Source organism: Bombus affinis, chromosome 15, assembly GCF_024516045.1.
Source record: "Bombus affinis isolate iyBomAffi1 chromosome 15, iyBomAffi1.2, whole genome shotgun sequence".
Lineage (NCBI taxonomy): Eukaryota > Metazoa > Arthropoda > Insecta > Hymenoptera > Apidae > Bombus > Bombus affinis.
This window is the reverse complement of record NC_066358.1, coordinates 2,795,740-2,823,327: the sequence shown is the minus strand read 5'-3', so window position 1 is coordinate 2,823,327 and position 27,588 is coordinate 2,795,740. Positions and strand designations below refer to the sequence as shown.

Below are 27,588 nucleotides of genomic sequence, written 5' to 3'. Positions count from 1 at the left end.
TTCGTTGCCAATAAAAACACCTAAGACTTCGTCCATTCATTCGAACAGTGCACAAGAGAATAACAAACGGGTGACGAATAGCAAGTACGACAAGACATATGACGAAGACAGTATGATCAGCTGTTCGAAAGGCACAAAGGATATTCTCGACTTGATTGTCGACGTGTGTAGTGTCAGGTAAATTGCTTAGATGTTTAGACATTAGACATCAATCGAGTGATTCGTTTTATCTGTTTTGTCTATTCAGTTTGTTCATTCATTCAGAATTATGTAGGTGTTTCCTTAAGCGACCTACGCACGTTGAAATATAATATGTCGCGAAAATATTTGAACACTTATGGTAGAAAATTCTCTTTTATGTGTATATCGTGCTTGCTATATAAAATAATTTTGAACGATTATATTGGCAAAATTTGAAACCAATTTGAAAATTTGAAACTGAAAAAATATAGAAATTGCAAGATATAGTAAAAGTTAGTATACGGTTAGTATACGGAATATGTAACAAGTGTTAACGATAATTTTGCTGAATATCGGGGCCTATTGATACAGGCTATCCCAGCAATCATGGTACACTAACAAAAGTGACAAATTTTCAAATTCGTTTTTCTCGAAAAAGAAACGTTACATGAAAAAATTTTATTCTATATTTTTGATTTATTCATGTAGATTTCACTATGTACTTTCAGATAAAATCGTTCTCTTGCTGATTGTATCATAATTGCTTGGACACCCTGTATTAGTAAGCTGCAATATTCAGTAAAGTTCGTTACGTGTTATCATTTTTTTTATTTACAATAGATAATCGACTGTTAAAACTTTTTCATGATCTCTACGAAATAAATAGTTACCTCAAATATCTTACAAGATCTATGTATATTTTCAGAAATTTTTCAAAACCAGTACCATGATTTTCAATCGTAACAATCGAATGTCAGGGAGAACAATGGAATTTGAGAACGTTTCATGTATAACGCACATATTCATAAAACGTGTCTACATCTTGCTTGATCTGAGATATGTAAAGTCAATTCGTCTACGTAAATTACAAATAAACTTGTCGTAGCAAATATCAGAATAAACTCAAGGTTATTTGTTACTTTGGAAAAAAAAGAGGATACAAAGGTATCAATTTTCCGAATGTCCAGTTGGACAAATTGTAAAGTACAAATTAAATAATAATAATAATAATAAAAAAAGAGCAAAGGTACCAAAGAAACATCAAAATTCTGTTCTCTTTCACCGTGTAATAATTTTTTCTTTTTTTCGAGAGAGGAAAAAACCGAAACACTGTAAGGGAAAACCAAACGAGGCGCAAAAGTTCAAAATAATGTCCAAATGGGAGTGTATCTCAGTAAGTGAATATTAGTGGAAAGTCAGAACCGAAGTGTTTTAACGAAACCTCAAAGCCGATGGATCGCAACATGTTGCAGCGTGTGTAAGCCACTTGGTGCGACCTACCACGGGGTCTCGTTATCTCAGTGTCAGCGTGACGAACAGAGCACATACGAACCGTATGCCAATGTCCAGCAGCTTGGTCAAGTGGTAAAGAGTGAGAGGGGGGCCGCAAGAGCATAAAAGCACGGACGAAGAAAAGCATCCATGCTTTCGTGGTGTTTCTCCCGTGGTCACATCTCTCGCGCCCCAGGCTGATATACATTGTGCGACAGTGCGAAACTTTCTGCCTACTAGAGACAACGATCATGGGACATCCACCTCGACTTACGAGAGCAGCCCTCGTTTGCCTCTTATTTCTGTTCGTGGTTACCGAATCAGCATGTAAGTACCACTTATAAGCTTATCTTCAATGCTTACTGTAGGCAACCAAATTCTCCGGTTTATCCAAGAAGCGTATAATTTTCAAACTTGAATATTTCATGCATATTTTTGCATAAATTTTCGCGTGAGAGCATGATGTAAAGAACGCAGATCCGGAACAGCTTCGTCATATTTTCGTTAGAAAATTTCTAAATTGTGAAAAGAAATACGAGTGTTCGGATACTCGGCTGCCCACGTTACTGTTAATTAAGGGAACGAAAATTGTCTTTATTGGATTCATCATTCTCTATAGTAATTCCTGTATTTCATTGACTCTCAGTTGTTTAAATCTTTATTTTTGTTCTATTTTTCTGAGATATCTTTTAAACGTTATACTTACGAGTTAATTATATAATATAATAAAAAATATGTAAAATTATAGTAATACAAAATATGTATAGTAAAAAATATACAGTAATACAAAACCATAGTAATATTTGTATATTTTCCATACCGTTGGAATCTCAGAATGTGTTAGAAAATTAGATGTATGAATGTAAAGGACACAGCTTGTATAAATGGAATTTAAACAAGTTAGAAGTCTACTGTATTGAGTTGTGTTAGAAAGCTGATGTTTTGATGTCGTAATAATGTATCACTGAGACTGAACAATCGAAAATAGGATTAGCAATGGAGGCGTTAGGATTTCCTCGAAAGTGGCTAAATTAGAAAGAGAAAGTTGTAGTTTCGGGACATAACTGGAATTTTTTTAAAAGTAATTTTCTCTATGAACTCTCTCATAGTCAACTTTTTCACATTTTTGTCGCTTACATACTGTGATATATTATTTGATCTTTACAACGCAATATTTTAATCGAAGATTAACGTTTTTTATCGTCCATGTGCTTATGCGCGAATCATAAGAACTAAATTCTGGCGAAGGTAACAAAACAAAAACCAGGTAGACCCTTTTTTAAATAAAGAGGAGCAAATGCGAACATATATATATACATTTGAAATGAAATGAGAAAGCTCGTAGAGTAAATTTATAATTTTCTATATTTCTAGATTATTATTTCATATAAATAACTGTCTGTAAAATAGTGATATAATTTTATCGGAGAGAAATATGAAGCATCGATGAAACAAAAATGAACGACAAGTATTCTCCTTTATCTTTAAAATGGCTTTTTTCGAGACGACGAATTAGGAGATAAATGACACGCTCGCGTTAACCAAAGTTTCTCGGGGTCTTCTGTGAGTCTCAGAAGGGAAGAAACAACGACTCTTCTTTGTCATAAAAACGGTTCCTTTGGAACAGGAAATTTCAGAAGAAAGAAGATAGCACATCTTCGTTAGAACTTAAGTCACTTTCTTCTGTTAAGAAACTCTTTTGTTGGGAATGTGCTAAAAAATTGGATGTCTCAAAACAGTTTTCCTTTGAATGGAAGTAGCTCGTTTTAAAACATTCTTAAAGATTCCTTTCTATACGAAAATTTGTTATCCTTTCATATAGAAAATGATAGAACTATCTTTTCGTTGAACTTTTACTGAAAAAGTTCACGATATGGGAATTGCAAGAATAAACACATATGTCGCAATCTTTTTTATCTCAAAGAATGATAATTATTTTTTAAAATTTCAAAACTTATTTATTAAAAAAAAAAAAGAAATGTCCAGAAATAAGTAGATTCGTTTAAAAAGAAAAGATTATGTATATTACAGTTGAATTATGATATAATATAGATAATTGATGAATCGGGGGCAAAATTCATGGAGTTGGATGATATCGAACTTCTAAATATTCCACATATTTTCGACAAGCGATAAAAGACATATAAATATAAACAGATAAAACTCATCGCTCTTTTTTTAAATATTTCGATGACATTAATGTCATTTTGGACACAAAATTTTAAGAAATATTTTTCCCTGAATAGAATTATTCGTAGAAATATCTTCCATTCGAGATATATAAAAGGAAGAAAGCGATGACAACAAAACTGGTTCGATCAACTAGTTATCTAGCTTGCGAAATAGTTGGCATAAACTCTTGTAAGCGTTATCTAACTCACAGATTGGCGATATGTATTTGGCGAGTTCTTTTTTTTATCGTTGAAAAATATAATCATTAAGAAATCGTAATAGAATTTTAACCTCTTGGAATCTCTTAATTTCTTCGAAACTTCTTTAATTCGAAGACTTGTTCGTTATCGAACGAATCTCAACAGCTCGAAAATCGAATTGAATTTCAATATTTTAATCGAAATTACAGTATTTCAGATCGGATTACTTAAGAGTTCCTATTCAGTTATAATTTCACTGTCACTGCAAAAAATGGATTAATGTTATTTAAGAATTTATAACAAAATTAACGCAACAACAGGTTAAATTACTTATGCACGTTACACAAAATTATTTCAAATCGGATTACTTAATAATTTCTATTCAGTTACAATTTCACTGTCACTGCAAAAATAGATTAATGTTATTTAAAAATTTATAACAAGATTAACGCAACAACAGGTTAAATTACTTATGCACGTTACACAAAATTATTTCAAATCGGATTACTTAATAATTTCTATTCAGTTGCAATTTCACTGTCACTGCAAAAATAGATTAATGTTATTTAAGAATTTATAACAAGATTAACGCAACAACAGGTCAAATTACTTCTGCAACGTTGCACAAAATACTATACACATTCTCATATCTTATCGTTGTTTTTTTCCATTTCTTCTTCGTTTGAATTGAATTTAACCTCGTCTTGTCGAAATAAGATGAAAGTCATTTCCTTCGTTAGGAAACTTTTCTAGATTATGTTATGATTTTTCAACTTAACAACGAACCTCGTGAAAATGCGGTTTCTTATTTTAATTTACGGATGAAGAGACCCGTAACTAAACTTAAACTTTCATAAATACATCCGTAATGTTTATAAAGTTTCTTCCATACTAAAATACATTACCATAATTAGATTGTAATATACATCATCATCATCAATCCTCCATAGGAAAATGCTGAGATTTCATTCTTGAATTTGTCTTTAGAATTTTTATCCTCATTTGTATATCTTATTTTTTATATTCCAATTTCACTTTCATTTATCGAACAAAAGCTTTCAATGTTTCAACTTAGCATAAAATTGAAACAGGAAATCACGCAGTTCCCAGACCACTGTCGACGCGATGGAACGTGCTTGATTGTATCGGTACCTTCCGCGAGTGCCATGCACAGTGAGAGTTAGAACAAGAGAAAGTGTAATAGTGTTAGTGACAACGGGATAGTGATGGTGATCCCACCACTGACACGCGATTTATCACAAGCACGTGATACATACACTCGTCTGTGTAAACACACACAAACAGAATCCCTGAGCACAGTAATCCTCCGACAGCTATCCGCACACTGAAAATTCAAACTCGCAACGGAACAGAACCAAAATCATCCTACGCAAACGCTATGAAACATGAATACGATCCGTAACATCGCACTGAAACGAACCACTGGAAGCTATCGCACAACACCAATAAACAGTATACCCTTCGAAGCCATAGAAACCTCACTAGAGCGAAGAAGAAAGCACGTGAACCTAAAATACGCTGCTAAATTATCTTCTACCCCAAACAACCCCTACAATGACGTAACCACACGTAGATACGCAGACATATAGACAAAAAGACCAAAAATGCCACACCCTTTCTCTATATCAACATATCGAAAATATTCGAATATAACTGAAGGTACACATCGATAGCGTTTATAACAGGTAGCTACAGAAAATTAGCATGCTGGGTCGTAAAAATCCCCTAAATAAACACGATTCTAACAAAAATAACAATTAACATAGAGCGTAAGATTGGATTTTCCAGCTTAGACAACAAATACTTTTATCACAATGAAACATATGCCGATGCATGAAAAACAGACCAGTTACATTCGCCTTCATTTGCAACGACATAACCAGAAAACAATAGCTTCCTAAAACCACGTCTACTTTTACAATTGAAGCATATGCTGTCCTCGGATCCCTCAAATAGATACAAAGAAATGACGATCATTATTCATAATATATTGACTACAATGACATGAGTTTAATGAACGCTATAGGGGAAATCCAAATAATAAGAACGAACGGGAAATCATAGGAAACATCCAAGAGGCTTACAGAGAATTTAACAAGGATGGCAAACACGTGATCTTTACGTGAGTTCCATTTCACCAAGGCCAGACAACATTCCTTCCAGCGAATGAAACAGCGTATGAAAATCTTGCCATCTCACTGCACGTAACCGGAAAAGAAGAATGAAACAGAATATTGACCAAGTCAAGAGAAACGAAAAACCACGACGTTGTAGAGAACTTTTAGCGACAAAGGCCCACCCACAATATGACTGAAAAGGAAAGAGCAATTGTGACAATGCAGGCTCACTGCAGGATGCTGCAAAATAATACGTCAACACGTACTGGAAAAAACGGAATTAACCTTTTACAGCTTGCGTAACCAAACTTTGACAACCAACTACTATTGTTCGACTGTAAAAAATACAAATACCAAAGAGCGAAATACAAATTGCACTCACCGCGCAACCTCGATGTCGCAAGCCCACGTAAAAAGTAATTTAGAGTTCTTAGAGAATAGAAAACTGGATCAAGAAATATGCATAATTTCCAATCTAAGGAGTGGCTAATGACGAAGAAGTCATCATTCGAGGCGACGGTAAACACGCAACAAAAGGGAGTGGAGAAATCACGCGTATATTAACGATTTAAAGAATTTTCGAACTTGAAGAATTTTTTAATGGCGAATAAATTATATCAGCTATAATACTTTCTACTACTAAAGATAAAAATGCTTGAAACTTCACTTAATTACAACATAAATTCTTGAAAATAACCTGAAGCTGAATTTAAGTTATACATATATCGTACTCCCCAAATTTTTTAGCTTCTCTTTTCTTTTTCTTAAATGTTTGAACAATAAAAGAATCCTAAGATTGATTTGGAAACAACGTAAAAAGCAAAGTCAGATCATGGTACTTCTGAAATTTAAAAAATCTCAGAAGAATGGAAACGTACGAATAGCAAAAAAAAAACAACTTTAGAAACAGACCTAAATCGCCGTGCATGCTTCTTTCGCTTGTTGCAAACTTGCAAAGTGAAAACAAACTCGGCGCTGAAAACCGGAACTTCCTCTCTTCAAGAGAAAGAAAAAAGAAACGGAGCTCGCTCACTATCCATAGACGAGCAAAATATCTTTCATTTTTTTCTAACGATGTGATAAACAACGTCTCCGCGTCCCATCACGATCCATCAATTTTTCAAGTCGCCATACGGCCGACGGGTGTCTGCTACGTAACTCCATATACCCGAACTCGAAACTCGTTACACCGTCGTGAAACTTTTTCTCAGGGCCCATTACCACGTTGATAACGTGACGAAGATAAAGGCAGGCAGAAAAACAGAGAAAGTGTGTAGGGGGAGACGGTGGCGAAATATTTTTTAACAGGCTTATAAATTGAATTTATGCGAGAAAAGCATCAGGGACGAGTCACAATGGGGCGAGGAGTCACCCTCACGTCGCAGCAACATTCCGTTAGAAGTTTGTTCAGTGTGGCTCAGACCACCTCTAAAATGCATGGAACTACCCCTTTGCAGTCCCACAGGAATTCTGTGTGGACCAGGTAAATAAGTTCCACCCTCGCAGATACGTATCTCGCATAAAAGTTTTCGTGGAAACGCAGGGTATCCAGGGCAGGGACGCGTCTAAGGTGTTTTTTTCGACGATACCACGGTTCGACGAACTGTATACAATTTGGATGAGAATACGGTATAATACGGTCGTATATTAAAATATACAGTAAAATATGCGGTATATGAATTAATAGGGAAACACGACTGTTCAGAGAATAGCAGAATACTCATATGTCTTTAAAGTAATTGCTTTGTATCTTAAGTGGAATAGCATAGTCATGAATGCAAATGAGTATATGATCACCACAGATATTTACGGAATTTCATATTCATATTTTTCTGAAGGTAAATAAAGTAATAAAACTTGAACAGAAATTTGTTTTATCTACTGAATATTCTAATAGGCGGTGAATTTTATTTTTGTTGTTTGCTATGTTTTGAACTTTCCTCTTTTTCTGATTTAAATTTCCTATAAATGCATAAAAATTCGTAGTTGAATGATAATATGTCATACTTAAATTTTCAATATTGACGAGCCTTTAAAGTTTGGATAGGTCTTGACAATCTTTTCTGAAAATCTTGACGAGTATTCATTTTTCTAACGAAAATTGTATATTTACGCTAAGCTCTCGAGACTTCCAAGACGAAACTTATATTTTGTATAAAATATTAGAGATAGACGTAAAATCATGCAGATAAGATACTATAGGTGGAATATAATGTAAGAGATTGTAGATATGAAATCGAAGATGTAAGATGCATAATATCCGTCTATTTCAAGATTGCCGAGATTCCAAAAGCTTTCAAGATCTGACAAGACTTTCGAGTCTTATCAAAGTTCAAACATAGAAAGACATATTAAAGCTTTTCAAGACTTTCAACATTCTTAAATAGCGTATCATATTTGAAGTGATTCGATATGTCACGTTATTTGCGCAGATTCGTACTTTTATGAACACGATTAAAAAAGAAGGATATTAAATATTATAACAAGTACTTTACTTTGAATATTTTATATATTTCTCTCCACACGCCTTACGTATAAAATGAGGATTTTTATGCAATTCTGCACTTTTACGAACAAAATAAAAGAAATGGAACTTCTGTAGAAATATACTTCATCTACTGAAAATTATAGCAATACACACCATTATGGATATTTTATAAATTCTTTTGCATCATATACATTCTGTGGGTATGTGCAACTTCAAATTTATCATAAATATATAAAAATCCCCGATATAATATATATGCCGCCAGCCATAAATAGCGGTACACTTACTCGTTACATTTATTAAAAAACTCCAACAAATTCTATTTCACATCATATTTTCCACACTAATGCGACCGAAGTAACAGATTTATACCGAGATAATTCGAATGAAAACCAATGAAAACCATTTAACTTGTACTATACATCATCTTGTTCCTTAATACTTGTAGTCAACAACGTATTTTCCAATCTTCTGCAAATGCATAAATGCACAATCAGTTGATCTTTAATCGTACTTTCAACTTTACGCAAATTTCTCGACCAATGATATACATTGCGGTATCCCGAACGATAGAAAGGGTCAACGAGCTTCAAGCTCCGTGCGGTTCGTCGTGTTAAAAGGTTATTCGCCGTGTCAAGGATGAAGAGATTAACGTTAACAGACGGATGTCGAAATCAGAGATTAATTTCGACAGATAGGATTCGAACAGATTAACAGCGGTTACCGTGAAATTCCCGTCTTTTTTATGGTTTTGAATACACATTTCTTCTCAATTATAAGAGACTTTATGTACCGCTGTTCTTTTTATTTTTAGGAGTATTTGGTTCGTTTTAATGACTGGCTTTTGTCTTTTGTCATGTTTGGTCTAATTTAGCTTCAGTGACTATCCATAGAGTAAGCTGCGTTACTCTAGACGTCAGTATACTCTGCTAATGGCTACTAAGGTATTCTGCGTCCAATGGCTTTGCCATATTGCAGCATGCTTTTGTTTCACTCGAATTTCTACTAGTTATTTGTCTTTATTCTTGTCGCTTGAAGCGCAACTTACCATTTTTCTACTTTTCTTGACTGTTTACGTTTCTTTGTGCTTATCTTAAACCCGTTTTAATAGGCTATTATTGTATAAGGAATACTTTTACATGTGCAATCGATAAGTTCTTCAATATCTGTAACTATATTTATTTTAATTTTGGTATCTCTTTTGTTAATTTTTATAGCTTTTTATGTAGTTATTTAGAATTATTTATTAGATATTAATTTTTTCTTATTTCATATCTATTTGAAGATATTCAGAATTAACTGAATCTTTTACGAAATAACTTTTCTCCGAAATTATAGTAAATTCTTATAATTCTATTAATAACGACAAATAAACACGTACTGTAAGAGCATAGATATAAAAGCCAGTCGGCGTAGCAATGATCTCCAAAGCAACGCAGATAACAAAATCGATTCGTTTGATTATTATTGACCCGTAAACTCACGATTTTTTGGCCTTTGCAAAAAGTTCAAATCGGTTGAGATCACGGTATGGACTTTGAAACTGATCGACGCATTCTTCGAAAGGAAATCCAAAAGGAGTAGTAAATAATAGATGATATCTGATTTGACGAATATTTTCTTTCATGAATATATTTGCAACATTTTCCTTATTTTTGTTTAAATTCTTTTATGATAACATCTAGCACTTTTAAAATACTTATAGAAGTTTCAATTTTTCAAATATTCCTTTCTATCGAGATTAATAACAAATAATTTTAAATAAAAGATTTTAAATTTTAAGAAGAAGTTAATAGAAATGTAGTCTTGATATTTCTTTCATCACTTTTCATAGCTTCACAGAAGATGTAATTATTTCTTCTTTTTTTTCTTTATTAAAATAACATAACGTTTAAACAGTTTTAATATCTGTTGATCTAGGAGAAATAGATTGAAGCAAAATATTAGCAGTGTATTGATAACAGAAACGTATAATTTTCGATTTTTATCGCGTCGGTTCAGTGCTTTCCTTCATATTTTTAAAAATTTCAAGATGTAATCGTTTCCTTAAAAATCTATCAATTAAAAAAGAACCTGATATTTGTACATTTTTTTAAATTAATTAAAACAGAGAATGTAGAACTTTCATTTTCTATCCTCCCAGATTAGTATCTTTCTTATTTGTTTAACATCTTGTACGAAAATTGCGTTCAGTTAAGGAAAAATTCTAATTTCTGTGAATTTGATAAAAGAAAAGGAAAATAGCGTAATGTAACAAAAGAAATGTAGAGAGTATTCCTTTCCTCTTCTTCGTTCTTTATTTTATTTCGCGATAAAACTTATCCGTGACATTTAACTTATTATTACGCTCTTACCGTCATGGACTTACGTGCGTTTCCTGACAATCGTTACAGACGATGCATCAAGGGAAAAAGCTTTTTCAACGTGTTTCGTTTTCCGACGAACCATCAGCGTTGCGTGTTCGCTATCTTTATTTCCGCTGATCGTAAAACACTGTATAAACCACTACACTTATCAGGCAGTAATATCGAAAATGAAATGAATAATTTACGACCGTGGAGACACTTGCCATGAAATAACAAGCATGCTACTTATAGTTAACATTTCTTAAATAATCCTTGGAACTGGTGCAATTAAACTATTAAACTGCTTCTGCTATATTTTTGTATTTGAAAACATTAGTCCATATATACATATCCAGTTTATAAAATTGTACTCTGATGTGTGATCTTTGTTCTTCTTAATTTGATGAGAAATTTAATATAATTACAATGTTCACAAGATAGATAGATAGATCAAAATAAATGTTTAATTAAAAATTGTTGAAGAAATTTTTATCACAAAATAGATCCTGACTTTGTAGTATAACCATATATAAATTGTATGATTATATAATAACTAAACTCTTGTCATTGTTGCATTTGTCCAGATTATCTAGATTATTATTGTCTAGATTATTATTAAACTAAATCATTTATAAATTAATACGAATTATATACTTATTGCATTCAATATTTAATACTGTAGCAATCAATTCTTTTTATTCATGCGACAGAATTGTGTAATTTATAGAAGTACTATGAATATAATGTCGTGGATTATTTATTCAAAATTTGATTGTCAACTGATCAAACGTTTTTTTATTGTTATTTTATCAAGGTTCCTAAAATTTTGTTAAATTATCATTCAGCTTTTCATTCACAAGTAAAGCCTCATGTTTGGGAAAGAAAACAAATTTTGTAGAGCAGAATAAATTCCTATCGCATAAACAAATCCTCAAAGAAATTTCTACGATAAAAGAGAGAGTAACATAATTGATTTTATAATATAATAAAATCACATTTGAAATTACATAAATCCCTACATATATTCTCAAACGTCCACTAATAAATGAAATTTACCCTTACGAAGAAAAAGAAATCTTTAAGATGGGAATAGAATAAATTCCTATGGTATATCTTTATATATCGTAAAGATTTTAGAAAGGAAAGAATGGGTATATCAGGGCGAAAAAAAAAAAACGCATTGTCGAGTTTGGAATAAATTTTTCAAAGTTCCATCTTGAAAATGGAATGTTAGGAAGAAATGGGTCGAGTCCCTGAGGACATGCGAAGCTACGTTGGCGTTTGATCGAAGCTGGAAATTTCCAAGAACTCAAAATTACCAATTTTCTCCAAAATAAACGGTATATGGTATGTCAAAAAATTGAATAGTTCGCGTTTCTCGATTTTTTTTTCTTTTTTGTTAGTTTGGTATTTTGAACGAGTGTTTACAAAACGTGACACGGATCAGCGAGATCAATGATCTAAGAGACTTCCTCCACTTGGCGCGATCCCATTGCCGGAGTTAGATGGACCATGATGGACAATGATTAGCCCGCGAGTTCTTTGAATCATTGTCAATGGTCGTCGTTTATTGTTGTCCCACATCCGCGACAGCTAGACAATGTTTAAAGTTCATTACGTGTCGCTTTAAACAATACGTTTTGAAATCATAAAATAATATGAGAATATTTTTTTAACAGCTTCGTTTGCTCTTCAATCACAGGAAATGAGATAAAGAAATTCACGTATATTTGATTTAGAAGCAGATAAAAAATCTCATTGAAGGATCTAATTAAACAGGGGATAATAAAGAATGCATGCGACGTTTATTCAAAGAGAAAAAAAAATAAAAGATTGTTAGAAATAGTGATCTAAATGGAGAAAGAATATGAAAATACTTATAAAAAAGAAAGAAGAAAATTAAAGAAATTTTTTAATGATTTGAGTACCTGTGACAAGAATAATGAAAAAACGAGAATTATTTTCAAAGAAATTATATAATATTTTTGAAGAAAAAAAATTATCTGAATAATTTGAGTAAAATGTGAATAACGAAGAAAAACACTATTATAATTGTTTTAAAAATTGGAAGATTTTTTTAGAACAGAAAAAGGTTTGATCCGATAAGAAAATTAAAAATTAAAACGAAACTAGCAAGTAACATAAATCGATATTTATACTAAAATAAATATTTGTTAGCTCTTAAAACGATTTAGAAGAGCGAGAACAACAAAAGAGTACAAATCACTTTTAAAACCAAAAAACCTTTAGAACAATTTAAATACATAAAACTAGAATAGCAAGAAACAGCCGAGACGATACTTTGAAAGCTTTTATTTCCTTTCTTATTTAAGCAAAATAATAGTAGCGAAGCTATGATGGAAAAATATAAAAAGGCTTCTACAAAAAGTTAAAAGAACTGGAAAGTGAAATGAATATTAATATTCGTATGAATTAACAATCGTCCGAATTTTAAAGGGAAAGGGCCAAAAGCGACTCCCATAAATTCTCTTTCACAACTGTACAGTAATTTTGAATTAATCAAAATTTCATTTTCCTCCGAGGTGTGATCGTAGAAAATTAGAAAAGTCGCTTTCGAACTAGTCCGGATAAAATGAGTACCAGTGCGACGAGGAGTTCTTATTAAGACCCGTCATGATTAGCTAGATCGAGCTTCCCCTATGGTGGCTGTTCTACCGATTTATCGAGCCCCGTGGAACGAACAAAGTGTGCTTTATCGTGCGTTAGAGATAGATAAATAATTATGACTAGGTAAATAATATTGTTAACCTTCCACGCGTGCAAATATCATTGCGCGTTATTTTTCCAGTATCATACGAATTCTATTAATAGGTAGACAGTAAACTGTTACACAAATTCACATTTTTATGATCATATAATTAAGGAAAACTAACTTAAAGACATATTTGTTTCGTCCTGATGTTATAACGAATACTCGATGCATATTTAGATTTCCCATAAACATTTTACGTTACATTACGTTTGTATAAATTTTATTTCCTATAAATGCGTAAACACTCCCAGTTAATCGTTAAGTATCGACAATTACTTGCGTTCGGGCATCGATGTTCGGAATATTCTTAAGAATAATTTTACATTGAATTACTAAGAATCTTTTTTCATTGATAAAGAATTTCCTTTCACGTGTACAATCAACTTATATGAATGAGTTGCTCTCTTCACTCTTCCAGAGATATTAATAAATACTACAGATACTGCAAGAGGTGTATGAAAGATTTTCAAAGCTATTACAAATATTATTAGCTACGAATATTTACGAGTGGTCTGTAAAATGGTTGCGTACGAATACTTTGATTTTTATTTTAGATAACGACAGGCTACCCAATTATTTCTGAATGAATAAAATCCTTCTGCGAATGTGCACTAAATCTCAATGTCCATGACTATATATTTGAATATTATTTTTGTGAAAAAAGATAGAAAATAACTATCTTTTATATCAGACTTAATGAATGTAGTCCTAAAAGAGATCAAATGCTAAATTTTGTATCAAGCTTTTTATTGGAATATATAATAGCATTACACTTTCAAGGAGCAATGAGTGGTTTTTCTTCATCAACCGAAGAAACATTTGCTATTTAAATATTTACAAGGGACCGTTGGTTTCTCTGAGAAATACACATTTCAGCACAAGACACCAGGAGTTAAGAAGTTTCGAGGTCCAAGTAAATGAAGAAATAAAGAGCATTTGAGGCTATTGCGTGACTTATGATTCCTATTGGACGCAATGAAAGTTACCTTACAATTATAGGAATTTCGGTCTTGAAGCAACCTTTGGTTCGTTATATTAGAGAATCAATTATTTCACACGTCGTTGCTCTACCAAAGAACGCTTCTATCGCTTGTCTACCATTATCATTCTTTAAGCGAATACATAAAAAATTCTTAAATATTTTTCAAGTTCGCAGAATTCTCCATAGACGTGAATTAATCATTCTCTGCAAATTAACGAATTGTTACTTAAAAAGGTAAAGGGTCACGACTCGTTTTTGTTCCAAGTTAGATTTCACATTTCTGAGAATTTTGTATAAATGAACCTCTATGAATATTACATTTGTACGATGAATACATTACTAGTTTTTTGTATCAAATGACGTCCCAATACGTAATACGTCCTCGAACGTATACAATCACATGCAAGAGACATCATTTGACGTCAAGGATTATTTGACGTCATTATTTCTTACTTAGCCAATTTCATTATTCCGTGTGTTCATCAAATGTTATTCATAAGAAATAGACTGTGTAAATTTGTAAAAGTTCATATTATCGTTAAATTTGAAATTTCTTTTACTATTCAAATGTCACAACGAATTCTTCGCGTTGAATATTTTTGCGCAAAAGATCGAATAAAACAATAATTAAAGGATTTGTATATTTAAATCGTATTTGTTGAAGAAGAGGAAAGATAGAAATTTCATATCGAAGAATGTAATAATTTACCTATTACAAATATCAAATTTTGATGATACGAATAAGAATTCATGAATTTGTAACACATTCGAAAAAGTATTTGATTTATAGTTAGATCTTGTGGGTTCACTCAAATTGGTGGAAAGCGAGGCTTGTCTTCTTATCGCATTGCAGCTTCCTCGGCTCTTTATACCCTTCATGCGTGTTTCAATTTTTTCCAAAGTCGAAGTTGATGTAGGTACGGCGATGCAACCGGCCCTATGTCGTATCTCGTCTGTTTTATTGGGAAGTCGAGATCAAATCAATTTACCAAATGTCCGGTTGAACATAGGGGACCTGTAATCGTTTCAATGATATAGACCTCGTTCCAACCAGTTATATGCCGCGAACTATGTGCATTAGCGGTCCAAGATGATTTTAGGTACTCTTGATACGGTGTTAAATTACCATAGAATAGACTGAACCGCGAGACACTGTCGCTACTTTTTTACGACGAATCTTCGATTAACTTAATTCTACAGGGACAACCGTGTTTCTTAACCGTTTGAGTTCCAAGCAGCGGGATCGCTGTTTAGATTTTGTGTCGAAAACTCCCAGTGCATTTGGACGCTACAGACGATTGATGGTATTTTGTACTTCACTGTTATCTTCTGAATAATTTTTATTAAACAAAACTTGAAATATTTATAAACTAATAGCACGCATATATAATAATATAGATGTATTTCATAAAATAGCAAATATGATGAGCACTATTGCGCCGTTTGTTTCTCTTCGCAATCGATTAAGACAAGAACTATCGCGCTGTTCGGCATTTTTCGACCCTCCGTTTTCAAAGACCCCTGGGACTCAAACGGTTAATTACCTTAATGGAGTATTTTATCCTAGAACTTCGAAAAACTAGGTTTCATTGCATTTTATGTCTTTGAATTTTTAGCTTTAAATGAGAAGCATGTTTAGAAAATTTTTTCCAAACAACTTATAGGTTTAGAGTATGACAAAAGGTGGGGCTTTATTGATAAAATAAATTAGAATATGGCTATTTAATGAAAAGATAGTGAGGTGATAGGCGTGATAGGTACTGAAGAAACACTCGAATATATTTAACAACAAATATTTATTAACAATATATTGTGTGTGTACACGTGGTGTAAAACTCGCGGCTACTAATTTCGGTTCGCGGTTTGCGATTACAAGTTCGAACTCGGGTCAATGCATTTCGATATGCAATACAAGTTTACATGATGATTGTCTAAGATGTCGAGCAACTCGGATCAGTGATTGCTGCCAACTACCAACTATCAATTCGGATAGGCGTCAAACGACTCACTTGTCACGTAAAATTAAGGCTTAGGTTTTAAAGACAAGAATGTTGAGCCGTAACTCAACTTTATGTTTCTTTTCTATCGAACTTCATTAAATAACACAAGTTTATAAGCACAATTTACACGACTGATCTGAGAAATGTTTTGTAGTTTTAGTGTCGAGGTGTTCTCGTATTATTACGTAGGAAAGCTCGGTGTGGGTGTACCCCTTTGAACTAACAACGCGGATTCGTTGTTCACACTTTTCGTTAGGAAAAGTGAGGGTAATGATCCCCGATGCCAATTGGTTATAGCCCACATTAATAAATGAAGATAGGAGGAGGAAGCCTCCTACCATTGTGGCTCGTAGGTGACATTGTTTGTGGGAAAAACCAGCTTTTCCGTTAGCCAAATATTCGGTTTTCCCATTAGATAACTACCTGCTTTCTCAATAATTTGTTATAGTGGATCCTTCAGATTATTGAGGGTACGCGATGAGGGCCCGCACACATCTGGCCTCTAATGTGGATTGACGTCACACACTCTCCGTCACGATAATGCTGCATAGGAAAACTATGATGGGGTGTGTTTAAGGATACGAAATCATCGGATTCGTTGAGGAAAGCGTTGATTCGGAAAGTGAGGAAAATGAACGTCGCTGTTAATTGGCTAATTTTGAGTTGGTAGTTGGAAAAGGATGCTAACTGCCCTTGAAAGTTGTGGGTGTTAGGTATAGGAACTGTTAAGACAAAGACTATTTGTCCCTTTGGAGGACCTTAGCTAAGTAAATCCCAAGATTGATAGCGGGTCCTTAGGCTAGCTGAAAATATTCTGTAAGAATGTATCGACATCTGGCGATCATCTTGTCCGTAGGATAGGATCTTTGTGTAGCGAGCCACGGGACAGAAACCGTTGGAAAGTTTACTGTGGAGTGTCGCTACAAAAGAATATGAAAGAATGAAATGAGAGATGAATGTATTCTATAATACGTTTGGAAATTTGCTTTTATAGCCTATTAGAGAGATATCTTGCAAATATCCTTGTGAAAGGCGCTAAAGAGAAACAGTAAGACGCAATAAGCAGAAACAAAGGAAATGGAAGGTTTTCGAAGCAATATCATTTGCAAATCGCACTGTCGATTCAACTGTTCCAGACGATGTGTCTTCATTAGCAAAATTATAGTCGTTTAAAACGAAAGTTAGATTGTAAGGCTAAGTTGTGTGCAACCTTCAGCCGTAATTTACGCCACTTATAATTCCCGGGTGATACATTGTTGGAAGCCATGGAGCTTTCACGTGCTCATTGCATGGAAAACTACACGGCTGCACATCCGCTTATCGCGGCTGCAGTGCTGCAATTATCCCAGGTCGACTACAGTTGCACGAGTCGCATCGAAAATTCATTTCTACCATCACTCGAGACGCTCTTAAACGATCCGCTGTCTTCCGTCGGATTTTCCGCGCGATTTTCCCCGTGGTCCGCGCGAAAATGTCGCCATGGGAAGAATAAAACGCGAGGGAGCTGCTTTTCAATATCTAGACGTGTAATCTGAAGATAATTTATCGGAAAAAGCGAGGTAAAGTCTCGAATAATGATAATTTCTTAAAAATGATATCCACGTGAAAGAATTGTAAAAACTTCTTAAGATATTTGGCAATAAATTTCTAAACAATTCGTGGAAAAAGTTATCTAAACCTTTAGTAACAATTTCTGCGACGAAACATCTTAATCTTTAAATATCTTAAATGTTGTGTTCCTCTTGACAACACGTTAACAGTAATTGTATTGATATGCAAGTACAAGTAGTTTTGTGACAAAAGTGTGTTTTCAATGTGTTCGAGAACTCAGACACGCGAAATTCAATAAGTGTACGTAGACTATCGTGACTGACTGTATTATAAAATTCCATGCTGTTATTTTTCACGAACAAACTTCGATAAATTACACTATGTAAATTTATTTCGACACGTGATATATAACATACGAAAGTGGTCACATAAAACAACAGCTGGCATTTCCACGGGACTAAAATTTCAAGCACTGCAGAGCGCGTGACACTTGCAATTTTCATGTGCAACCCAACGGCGATTACGCGCGCCGCGACGCTACGCCGACCGGCGAATCTCTGATAATCGGATAATGGAAGAGCAGAGAGAGAGAGAGAAAGAGAGAGAAAGAGACTGCGATTGCGGCCGACCGATTAATTTGCCGCCCCATTGCGAGCTCCCTGCTGCTCGTTCGAAACGAGACGGAAGCCTCGAGGTTCTTTCGAGGATCGTTTCATTTCGTTTTGAGATTGCGTCGGGATTTGTTCGATAAAAATTGCTCGTGGTTGCTGCCTTATCCTTAACGTTAGGTAGGCCATTTTACGAGATTCTTCCAGTTAACAGGAATGTCCTGCCCTCAGATTTCCGCCTTCTACATTTCCAACTTTATTTGAGGATTCATATAAATTGTGGGTGGTTGGAATATATTAAATCGTAGGATGCGAATTTGTTAATTTAGAATAAAACCTATGTACATTGTACGTACGTCGAAATACGAAGTTAGATTGTAAATTCGCAAAATCATTATCCGATTCTTTATTGCAGAAATTTCTTCTTTTATAGGAAACTGATAATCGAACAACACAGAGAAAAGAAATGACATTTTTTGGTTTTGACATTTTCAGATGACGTTACAGAAAAGAGAGATTTTAATATTCGATGCGCCGTATCAAACCCATAAAATGAAAACTATTTTTACCGCCTTCTAAAATATCTCAAATATATTAATTGTCATCCGTGAGAATGATTAATCTCGATGGAATTGATTCTATTTTTAGTAAAAGAAATTAGTAAAAAATTGACCAATTTGATTTTGATACGCGTAAACAAATAATTCAACGATATGCGTTTGACAGAACATTACGAATGTTATATGAAAGAGTCATTCCCCTCTCCGGTGCTGTCATATAGTATCGGTTATAATGATTTAAACATATCGGGGAAAACAAGAATTATTCTCTCGGGGGAGAAGTATATTTAATCATTTTTACAGTTTACGACGAGCGTTGCGAAGGGATTTATGTTATTGTACGAAAACATCTAAAAATGAAAAAGGAGAATTTTTTGTATACAAGTAAAAATTCTTCTTGCATGTAAACTTTAGCAAAACGTTTCCATAATTCCACTGTGTCTTGCGTTATTAATTTAACAATTTTTCAATCTCTCTCTAAAAACTTATTTCTAGTTTCTTAAAAGTAATGTATTATGTAATATTATAATGCGAAGATCTGGCAAAAATATTTCGTAACCAACATAATGAAAGAAATGTTCCCATTTTTCTTACAAGACATAAAAAGATACGGCTATTAAGAATATAAAAGGGCTATCAATTCACGAAAATATGAGAAGAGAAGAGAAATTATTAAATCACACATATCTGAAAAAACGAAACAAATTAGTTAATCCATGAAAATATGAAGGAATAAATCAAGTAATTAATCAACGAAAATATACAAGATAAAATAAATGATTAATCAGGGAAATTATAAAAAATGAGAAAGAAGGATTAAATTAATACAAATGACCCAAATTGTTAATCTACGAAAATATAAAGTGGTTGAAAAAATTATTTATTCGCATGAATATCAAAAAATGATCCAAATTATTAATCTTTATATGCTGATATATAAATGAATCAAATTATTAAGCCTTGTGAATAAACAACTAACTTTTGCGCAATTTCATGTTTTTACGAACAGAACTAAAAAAAATGGAAGCCACATAAAAATCTGTTTCATCCATTAAAAATTGTAAAGGGTATCCTACGTCAAATATTTTATATACTTTTTGTATAGTCATAAATATGGAAAAAGTGAGGAATATTATTAGTCGATAAGAAATGTACGAAGAAGAAAAAGATTATTAATTCACGAAATCGTAAAACACGAAATAAATTATTAATACGGGTAAAAGAGAAGCATTAACGATGATAAAATGGTTGATCGTCTTTTTTCGTATTATAATTCCGATCTAGATAATACTGTTGGCCAGAAGGATTGTGCTTATACGAGGATCAGTATTAATTTCAATCTACTGTGACCAACAGACTCCATTGTAGCTAAATCCAATCTGGATTCAGTAAAAGGGAGAAATAGCGAAGCACTACGTGACAGGAAACGCTCAGAGGTTTGGAGCACTCTTTATCGTAATTTATCATGACCTTTCTTACAAAAGAGTACTGACGTTGCGTTATTTACTTCAGAAAAACGTTAGCGGAATACCAAAATAATCTCTTTACATTCAAAAATTGCTGTCATTATTAAAAGAGACAGGAAGGAGAAAGAAAAAGTAGATTGCAGCAGAACACGTAGAGGATGTTTGCTTTTGCTCTTTACCATTTTATTATGATAAACTTGGAGATGGAAAAATGGAATTCCTTGAAATATTTAAATCATATTCTCAGCGATTTAAAATCTTCTTATTTAATTCGATTTAAAACTAACGATAAGAGAAGAAAATATTTTAGAAATCTTCTTTGACAATTTCCTAAAGAAGTTACAAATTGGTATATTGCTATATTAAACGTGCACATCAGAAAACAAAATTTCTTGAAATATTCCTATTATACTGTTAATAGTTTGAAATCTCTGAGATTTCATTTAATCAGAAATAAAAACAGAATGATTATATTATAAACTATTATTGCTTTATAATTATTAGTTTACAATAATATATTTATTGGAAAATAATTTCTAAATAATTCATCTACAGCAATTTAACGTTATGAATATTTCGATTCTTTAAACTTCATGAAATTATCGAATCTAAATGGGAGCAAACATAATGACAGAAAACAAATCATTGGAATTCCCTTTCGTTGTGACAATTAAAAAAAAAACAGGGTTTGATAATATAAAATATTAGAAAAAATGTAAATGAAATTGTATTAATGATAACGATGCAATTAATTAAATAATTATTGTTATTCTTATTAAGGTTGAAGTATCTATTGCAATATCTCTAACGTTACTTTTATATGTTACGACAATATCACCAGCGGTAAAAGAAAATTATTGCAATAACTTCGACGTAGTTTTTGTTCAGCTAAAACCCGAGAAAAGCGCTATGTTAAGCATGCAGTTTATCGACAGTCATTGTACTCGTAATCGTTTACCAAGTTCTATCAGGAACAAAATAACAAATGACATCATATTTTAAAAATGAAATGTCAACGCTATAAATACATTACAGGACTTTAAGATATTTCGAAAACGCTACTTTAGATTGTGAAACTAATATTACAGAAGTCTTTTCTGCACTTAATAGATAATCAATATCACGTTAATTGCCTGTTTGCGCTACAACTCTTTTATGCTTCATTTGGATTTAGTAAAAAACATGTAGCTGATTACGATACATAGAGATCACAATATAAATATTCCGGGCAAGTAAACTTGTTTGGTAATTCTATTTTTACAATCGTTGAAACTACTTTGTTCTCGTATGTAATGAAAATCAGGTTGAAATGTAAAAAACTTGACGATCGTGATAAAGTGAAAATATCGGTAGCTGTAAGAACTTCACGTTTCACTTAAGATGATTTGAGAGTTTAAGAAAAAATCAGCTGGAATATTAACGTCGATTGGATAGTGTCATTTGTTTCTAAAAATCTCAAAGGCCATGATAAAGTCTAAATGACGGATCACTTAGTCTCTCGCAATGCACAATACACTGCCGACAAGAAGAAAAACCCTGCGGATACGATAAAAAATCTTATTGACTCGTTTTATAATCGATAACATTTTTACGCGAGACACTGATTAGCCTCCGGGGGGAAGAGCGACATATTTGCTCAAAGGAGGCTTGAACCTCGTAGTAAGGTCGCCTCGATAACATGATAATCGCTGACTTTGCTGACCCTCGATCTTGAAACGCTTATTTTTAGTCGATTGGTTCTTGATGCTGGGACGCAAAATTAGGCATATGTGCTTTATAGAAATTATCAGGATCGTGAGTTTCTATAAAACATCCAAATATATTCCAATATACTTCCTATATCCTGATAAAATAATAATACAACTTACATTTTAATATTTTTCAATAAGTTTGCATTTAAACAACATGTACGCATTGGTTAGTCCATTGGTTCAAATCAATTAATACATTCGAGAAACGAAGGTAAATCATTGATATCGATATAAAATACAATACTTGAGCAATTATAATAATGCATTTTAAAGAATGAGAATATATCCTGTTTATAAAAATTTTGGATCTTTCTTGATGGCAAGTATAACTATCGAATGAAAAATGTTTAGGATGAAAGTGTGAAGATGAAAAGAGGTTCAAGGTACAAGCTTTTTAAACGTTTAAACGTCAAAGGGCTTAAAAAGTATAATAATCTAAAATTCTTGTTTAAAGGGTCACTTAAGTAAACGAAGAAGAAACGTTGTGCTAATGGAAAGGGCAAGAGATAGTAAAATATTGCTCGATAAAGGAGGCAAGAGTTATTAAAAGTTTTCCAGCGAATGAAGCCGCCGTAAGCCCCCTATGCGCGCATTTTCTACGACGTTATCTACTTTCTACATTATTATCCGCTGGAAATCTACATGGTGGATAAAAATGGGATAAAGTAGCTCGGTGATAGAAGCTTCTTAAACACGAGACTTTTCATAAACATTCGCCGTGCATATTTTTTATATCGTTTGCCTACCTATCTTCTGCATGCATCGCTGAATTTTAACGAGTCTTATAGAACAAAAAATTCGTTACTTTAATATTTTATAGAGTGGCCGAGTTTTCCCAAACGAATTTTACTTCTACATTAAAATGATGATGAAAGATGATATCGAATTTTTGCTTAATATGATATTTTATTCATTTTTCTATAGAAGTTAATGGATTATTTCGTTCAGATAAATAAAATTTCTAATATTTCGCTTATTGCACAAATAATTTATTCTAAATTTTAATTAAGATTAAGCTCAATCTTTGCCATTAGAATTAAGTAGAGTCAATTATTTTACAAAATTTTATGCGAAATTTTAATTAAGATATATAAATCTTAATTTTTACTATTGAAACTAATTAAAACTAATATCGTAACATGTAGTTTTTATTTTCAATTAATCTTAAATTAATTAATCTTAATTAATCTTTCGGACAGAAATAAGACAAAAAAAAAATATGCGGCATTTAAGAAATTTAATTTATCAAGTGGCAACGAATAATGGAAATACAAACGATTGAAGAATATGTAATTATCAACGGAAGATCTTTCAAACGATACCAATAAAATAATTATTCATCAAATTATCGATTCGTCGATATTTCTATAAATTATTTATTCATTGATAATTTCTTGATACACAAAGATGTAACAGACGAATGCTTGTAACTGATAAATAATTTAAACGACGTTAGGACAAAATGATTAAGGACTCTGAAGGTAATAATTTTATAGGAAAAAATAATTAATAATCCTAAAGAATCTAAAGATCCTTAAATAAGTTTTTATCACAGTAATAACTTGTGAAACAACTCAAGTCACTGTTTTAACTATATTATATGAAGATACTATGTCAACAACATTATTCTATTCCAATCTATGATCCAAACTATCGAACTACCCCGAGTGAACTGGAAATTTCATCGGGACATCGCTTCGCTGACAAGCCGAAATATTCGGCAGAACTGTCGAACAGACACTGAATTTCAAGCGCGTGACTACCACTGGACCGAGGGTAAAGCGTGCTTTCTTTTTCGTTTCTCGCCAACCAATTTATCAGAACCAACTCGAAACGGGTCTAGATTTCGCGTCACGTGCCGAAATCCTTTAGCAACGCAGAAGTTTCATTGCGTGTGCCATGGCAAGAAGAACAAAATGGTTCTCGGGGGAATCTAGAGGTTATATAGCGAAAGTCGATTAAATACGACGGACGAATTAATTTCGACTAAGTTGCGAGTAATATTAGACCAACCTAATGGAGACAATGTTTCATCGTCTCTATTATTGCAATAACGTACTGACGAATGGACTGCGAATTTTTATGTAATTTCATATTTTCCTAAACGTGGCTCAGAAAATAGAATTTATGTCTATAGATATTTATTTCACTCGCTAAATATTATAACGATTATATTATATTATATATTATATTATAGCGATTTTCCTTAATTATTTTACGTATTTTTGTATATTATGTGCATTCTCTACATTTTTATAATCTTATATTTTATATAAGTAAATAAATATCCATGCAAATTAGCGATGAACAAGAGCATTCATACTTTTAGCGTAGAATATGATCTTTTGTTAAACTTTCAGTGGTTGAAAATAGCTATGGTACCAACTTTAGCCCTTAAAACAATCATATAGAATTTGAGCCTATTTGAACCACGACATGGCTTTGAGAAATGGAGAACAATAATTTGTTGAAGGTGGATAATGAAAACCGACAGGACCTATGAAATGATCAAAGATATTATTGTGGATTACGATACGATTAGTATCATTGTTATGCTATTACATTGGGTGATTGGGTATGATTTAGTTATTATGCTGTTACACATTATTATGCACTGGCTGGCCCGTGTTTATGCGACGTCAAAACAAATCTCGATGTGACCAACTATTGGCCCCTTAATGACGAATTCAAGTGGGCGTTTTAAGCACCGGCCCGACTTATTCAATGCAACTCTCCCTCTTTGCTGCTCTATTGAGCGTTATAAATCGTTACCAAAATTGACTGACAACGTCCAACGATGGAATAAGTTAGGGCAATTAAAATTAACGCCGACAATAGGATCATGGTTGAACACTGAAGATTAAGATCTTTTGTTACTTTGTTGCGATTCTGAGATTCTTTAATCGATGTCTGCGAAGATTTTATTGTAGCAGAGAATTCTGATCGTTTTCGATAATAATAGACGATGACGAGCAGAATGTTTATGCATTTATCAATAGAAAATCTAAATATGCAAAGATATACACAGCATATTTAATATACAGAGATATACAAAATATTTAAAGTAAAATACTGTTTATATAATAATACTTAAAGAATGAAACAAATCTCCGTTTAGGTTACATTTTGTTAGTTTTGTTTAGAAAAATTTGAATTTGCATAAACATTCATAGTCTAGTGATAATAAGATCTATCGTTAGTACAATCTTTTTAATGTACTCTTTATCTCTATTGTTGCAGCTAAATCAGGATGCACAGTCGGTTGCCGTGGAAGTAAGTATTTGATCTTAAACATTTTTTACCCCTTTGCCTTATAACGTTCAATCAAAACCCACGATATATTTATATCATTTTATCATTTGATAATTACAATTCAACAAATACAGACTTCGTGTGCGATGACGCTCAGTTTCAACTCTAACTGCAACTTTAACTTTTCGAAGTGATTATATTACATACAAATATTTTGCGTGTATTTCGATATTTTGATTTCGAGATTTAATTTGCATTCGATGTTACAATACTTTAATGATCGCATGAAAAATGTTCCAAAAGATCGTAGGCGGGCAGACGGTTAATTCGAAAAGCCCACGACACTCGTAGTTTGTTTAACAAAGCTTCTCTGTCTTTTTAAATAGTGCACCCAAAAAAGGCGTATCAGGAAGGGCATACGTACGTATATAACTTAGAGGGTACATCAGTAACATCTGTCACTGGCGCGCAAGGAGATGCAACTCTTAAACTGGCAGCCACCGTAGAATTGTCCGTGAAACCGGATTGTGTGCATCAACTGCGGTTGAAGAACGTCCAAATCAACGGAGCGGTATTATTTTAACTTTCTTTTTTCTCTATTTCTGCATTCTAATCTGACGTCAATTTTTCCATACATATAAATAAGGTGATACCAATAGCTACCTCCTTATCGATTTCGATGCCTTGACATACATATAGTTTCGTGTATCACACACTTTGTAGACGCTTGATGCATTTTTGAAATTTGAAGATGATAGAATGCACAGAATACATATAATATACAAAAATATGATGTTCCTATCAGCAGAATATTCATTATAATTTTTAATAAGTAATATGAATCCCTATTTAATTTCTCCTTTTTTACTTGTTCTACTTATTCTTTTCTTCTGTACCTACTTTATCTGCAGAGTCGTAAATTTGCATCGATATCCACAATCCACATATAACATATAAAATAGATATGTACTTACATTTACTGACGAAGTAAAATACATTTTTCAGCCACCGTCGACGCCAGACGTTGAACAATTTCCGGTCCAATTCAATTACCACGATGGCCATATTGACACTCAGCTCTGCACCGACTCAGGTGACTCCCAAGCATCTCTTAATATCAAGAGAGCAGCTGTTTCCATGTTCCAATCAGCTGTTATGCAGGATAACGGTGTAACGACACGTCACGAGGTTTGTGAAACCTGAAAGAATATTATTCAACATGATTCATAGCTAATTTCCTTTCTCAGCAATAACTTTATATAAGCTTTAAAAATTTAGTGAATTTTCTAATATAAACTTAATTTTATAGAAACAAAAATTTTAATCACAGATCCAAAGTATCACATTTTATATAAAATATTTTTAGTTGCTAATGTTCCGTCATAATCAAATGGTCGACTGCAACTTAGGATAGTAGACATAAATAGTCTTCATTGTTTACACTATGGGATATGTAATAAAAGTGGATATCTCAAAAATCTAGAATCTAATCAAAATCCTTTGTATTTACTTATAACAATGATGAAATGAATATAATAAATTTCAAATTGCAATAACTTTGAAACTAATATATTCTTTAACGCTTAAGATTTTTAAAATTTTAGAAAATTTTCTTGTAGTGAACTGAATACAATATACATACATTAATATATATATATATACATTGTATATGAATATACATACATTAATGCACAAAAATACACAAGATTAATACGACTAAATGCATCATCTCAATCTATTTAATTTTCCAAAAATATTGCTAAAATATTCTTTTCTATCTATAACTGTTTTAAAGATATCGCTACTTCTAGTTATATGGAACACCTAGTATGTACATGAAAGATGAGTCT

General features: G+C 32.7%; 1 protein-coding gene and 2 long non-coding RNA genes across 6 annotated transcripts in view; 2 read left to right on the top strand and 1 right to left on the bottom strand.

Moving 5' to 3' along the window:
• The first annotated feature begins 1,578 nt into the window (after nucleotides 1-1,578).
• LOC126924917 (apolipophorins) overlaps nucleotides 1,579-27,588 on the top strand; it is a 46,199-nt gene continuing 20,189 nt past the window's right edge. For 3 of the 4 annotated variants that reach the window (XM_050739904.1, XM_050739902.1, XM_050739903.1), the window contains exons 1-4: nucleotides 1,580-1,779; nucleotides 25,727-25,759; nucleotides 26,125-26,309; nucleotides 26,744-26,926. In XM_050739904.1, coding sequence (XP_050595861.1) covers nucleotides 1,704-1,779; nucleotides 25,727-25,759; nucleotides 26,125-26,309; nucleotides 26,744-26,926 — 477 coding nt within the window. In that variant the 5' untranslated portion in view covers nucleotides 1,580-1,703. Of the gene's footprint in view, nucleotides 1,780-25,726; nucleotides 25,760-26,124; nucleotides 26,310-26,743; nucleotides 26,927-27,588 lie in introns of all 4 variants that reach the window. The other variant, XM_050739901.1, reaches the window with a different exon arrangement.
• Nucleotides 3,672-12,024, top strand: LOC126924992 (uncharacterized). The gene is made up of 2 exons (XR_007713774.1): nucleotides 3,672-4,144; nucleotides 4,285-12,024. It is a non-coding gene; the product is annotated as an uncharacterized LOC126924992 (long non-coding RNA).
• Nucleotides 13,094-26,851, bottom strand: LOC126924998 (uncharacterized). Its single transcript, XR_007713780.1, has 2 exons — nucleotides 26,713-26,851; nucleotides 13,094-15,565 (listed from the first exon to the last, which is right to left on the bottom strand). It is a non-coding gene; the product is annotated as an uncharacterized LOC126924998 (long non-coding RNA).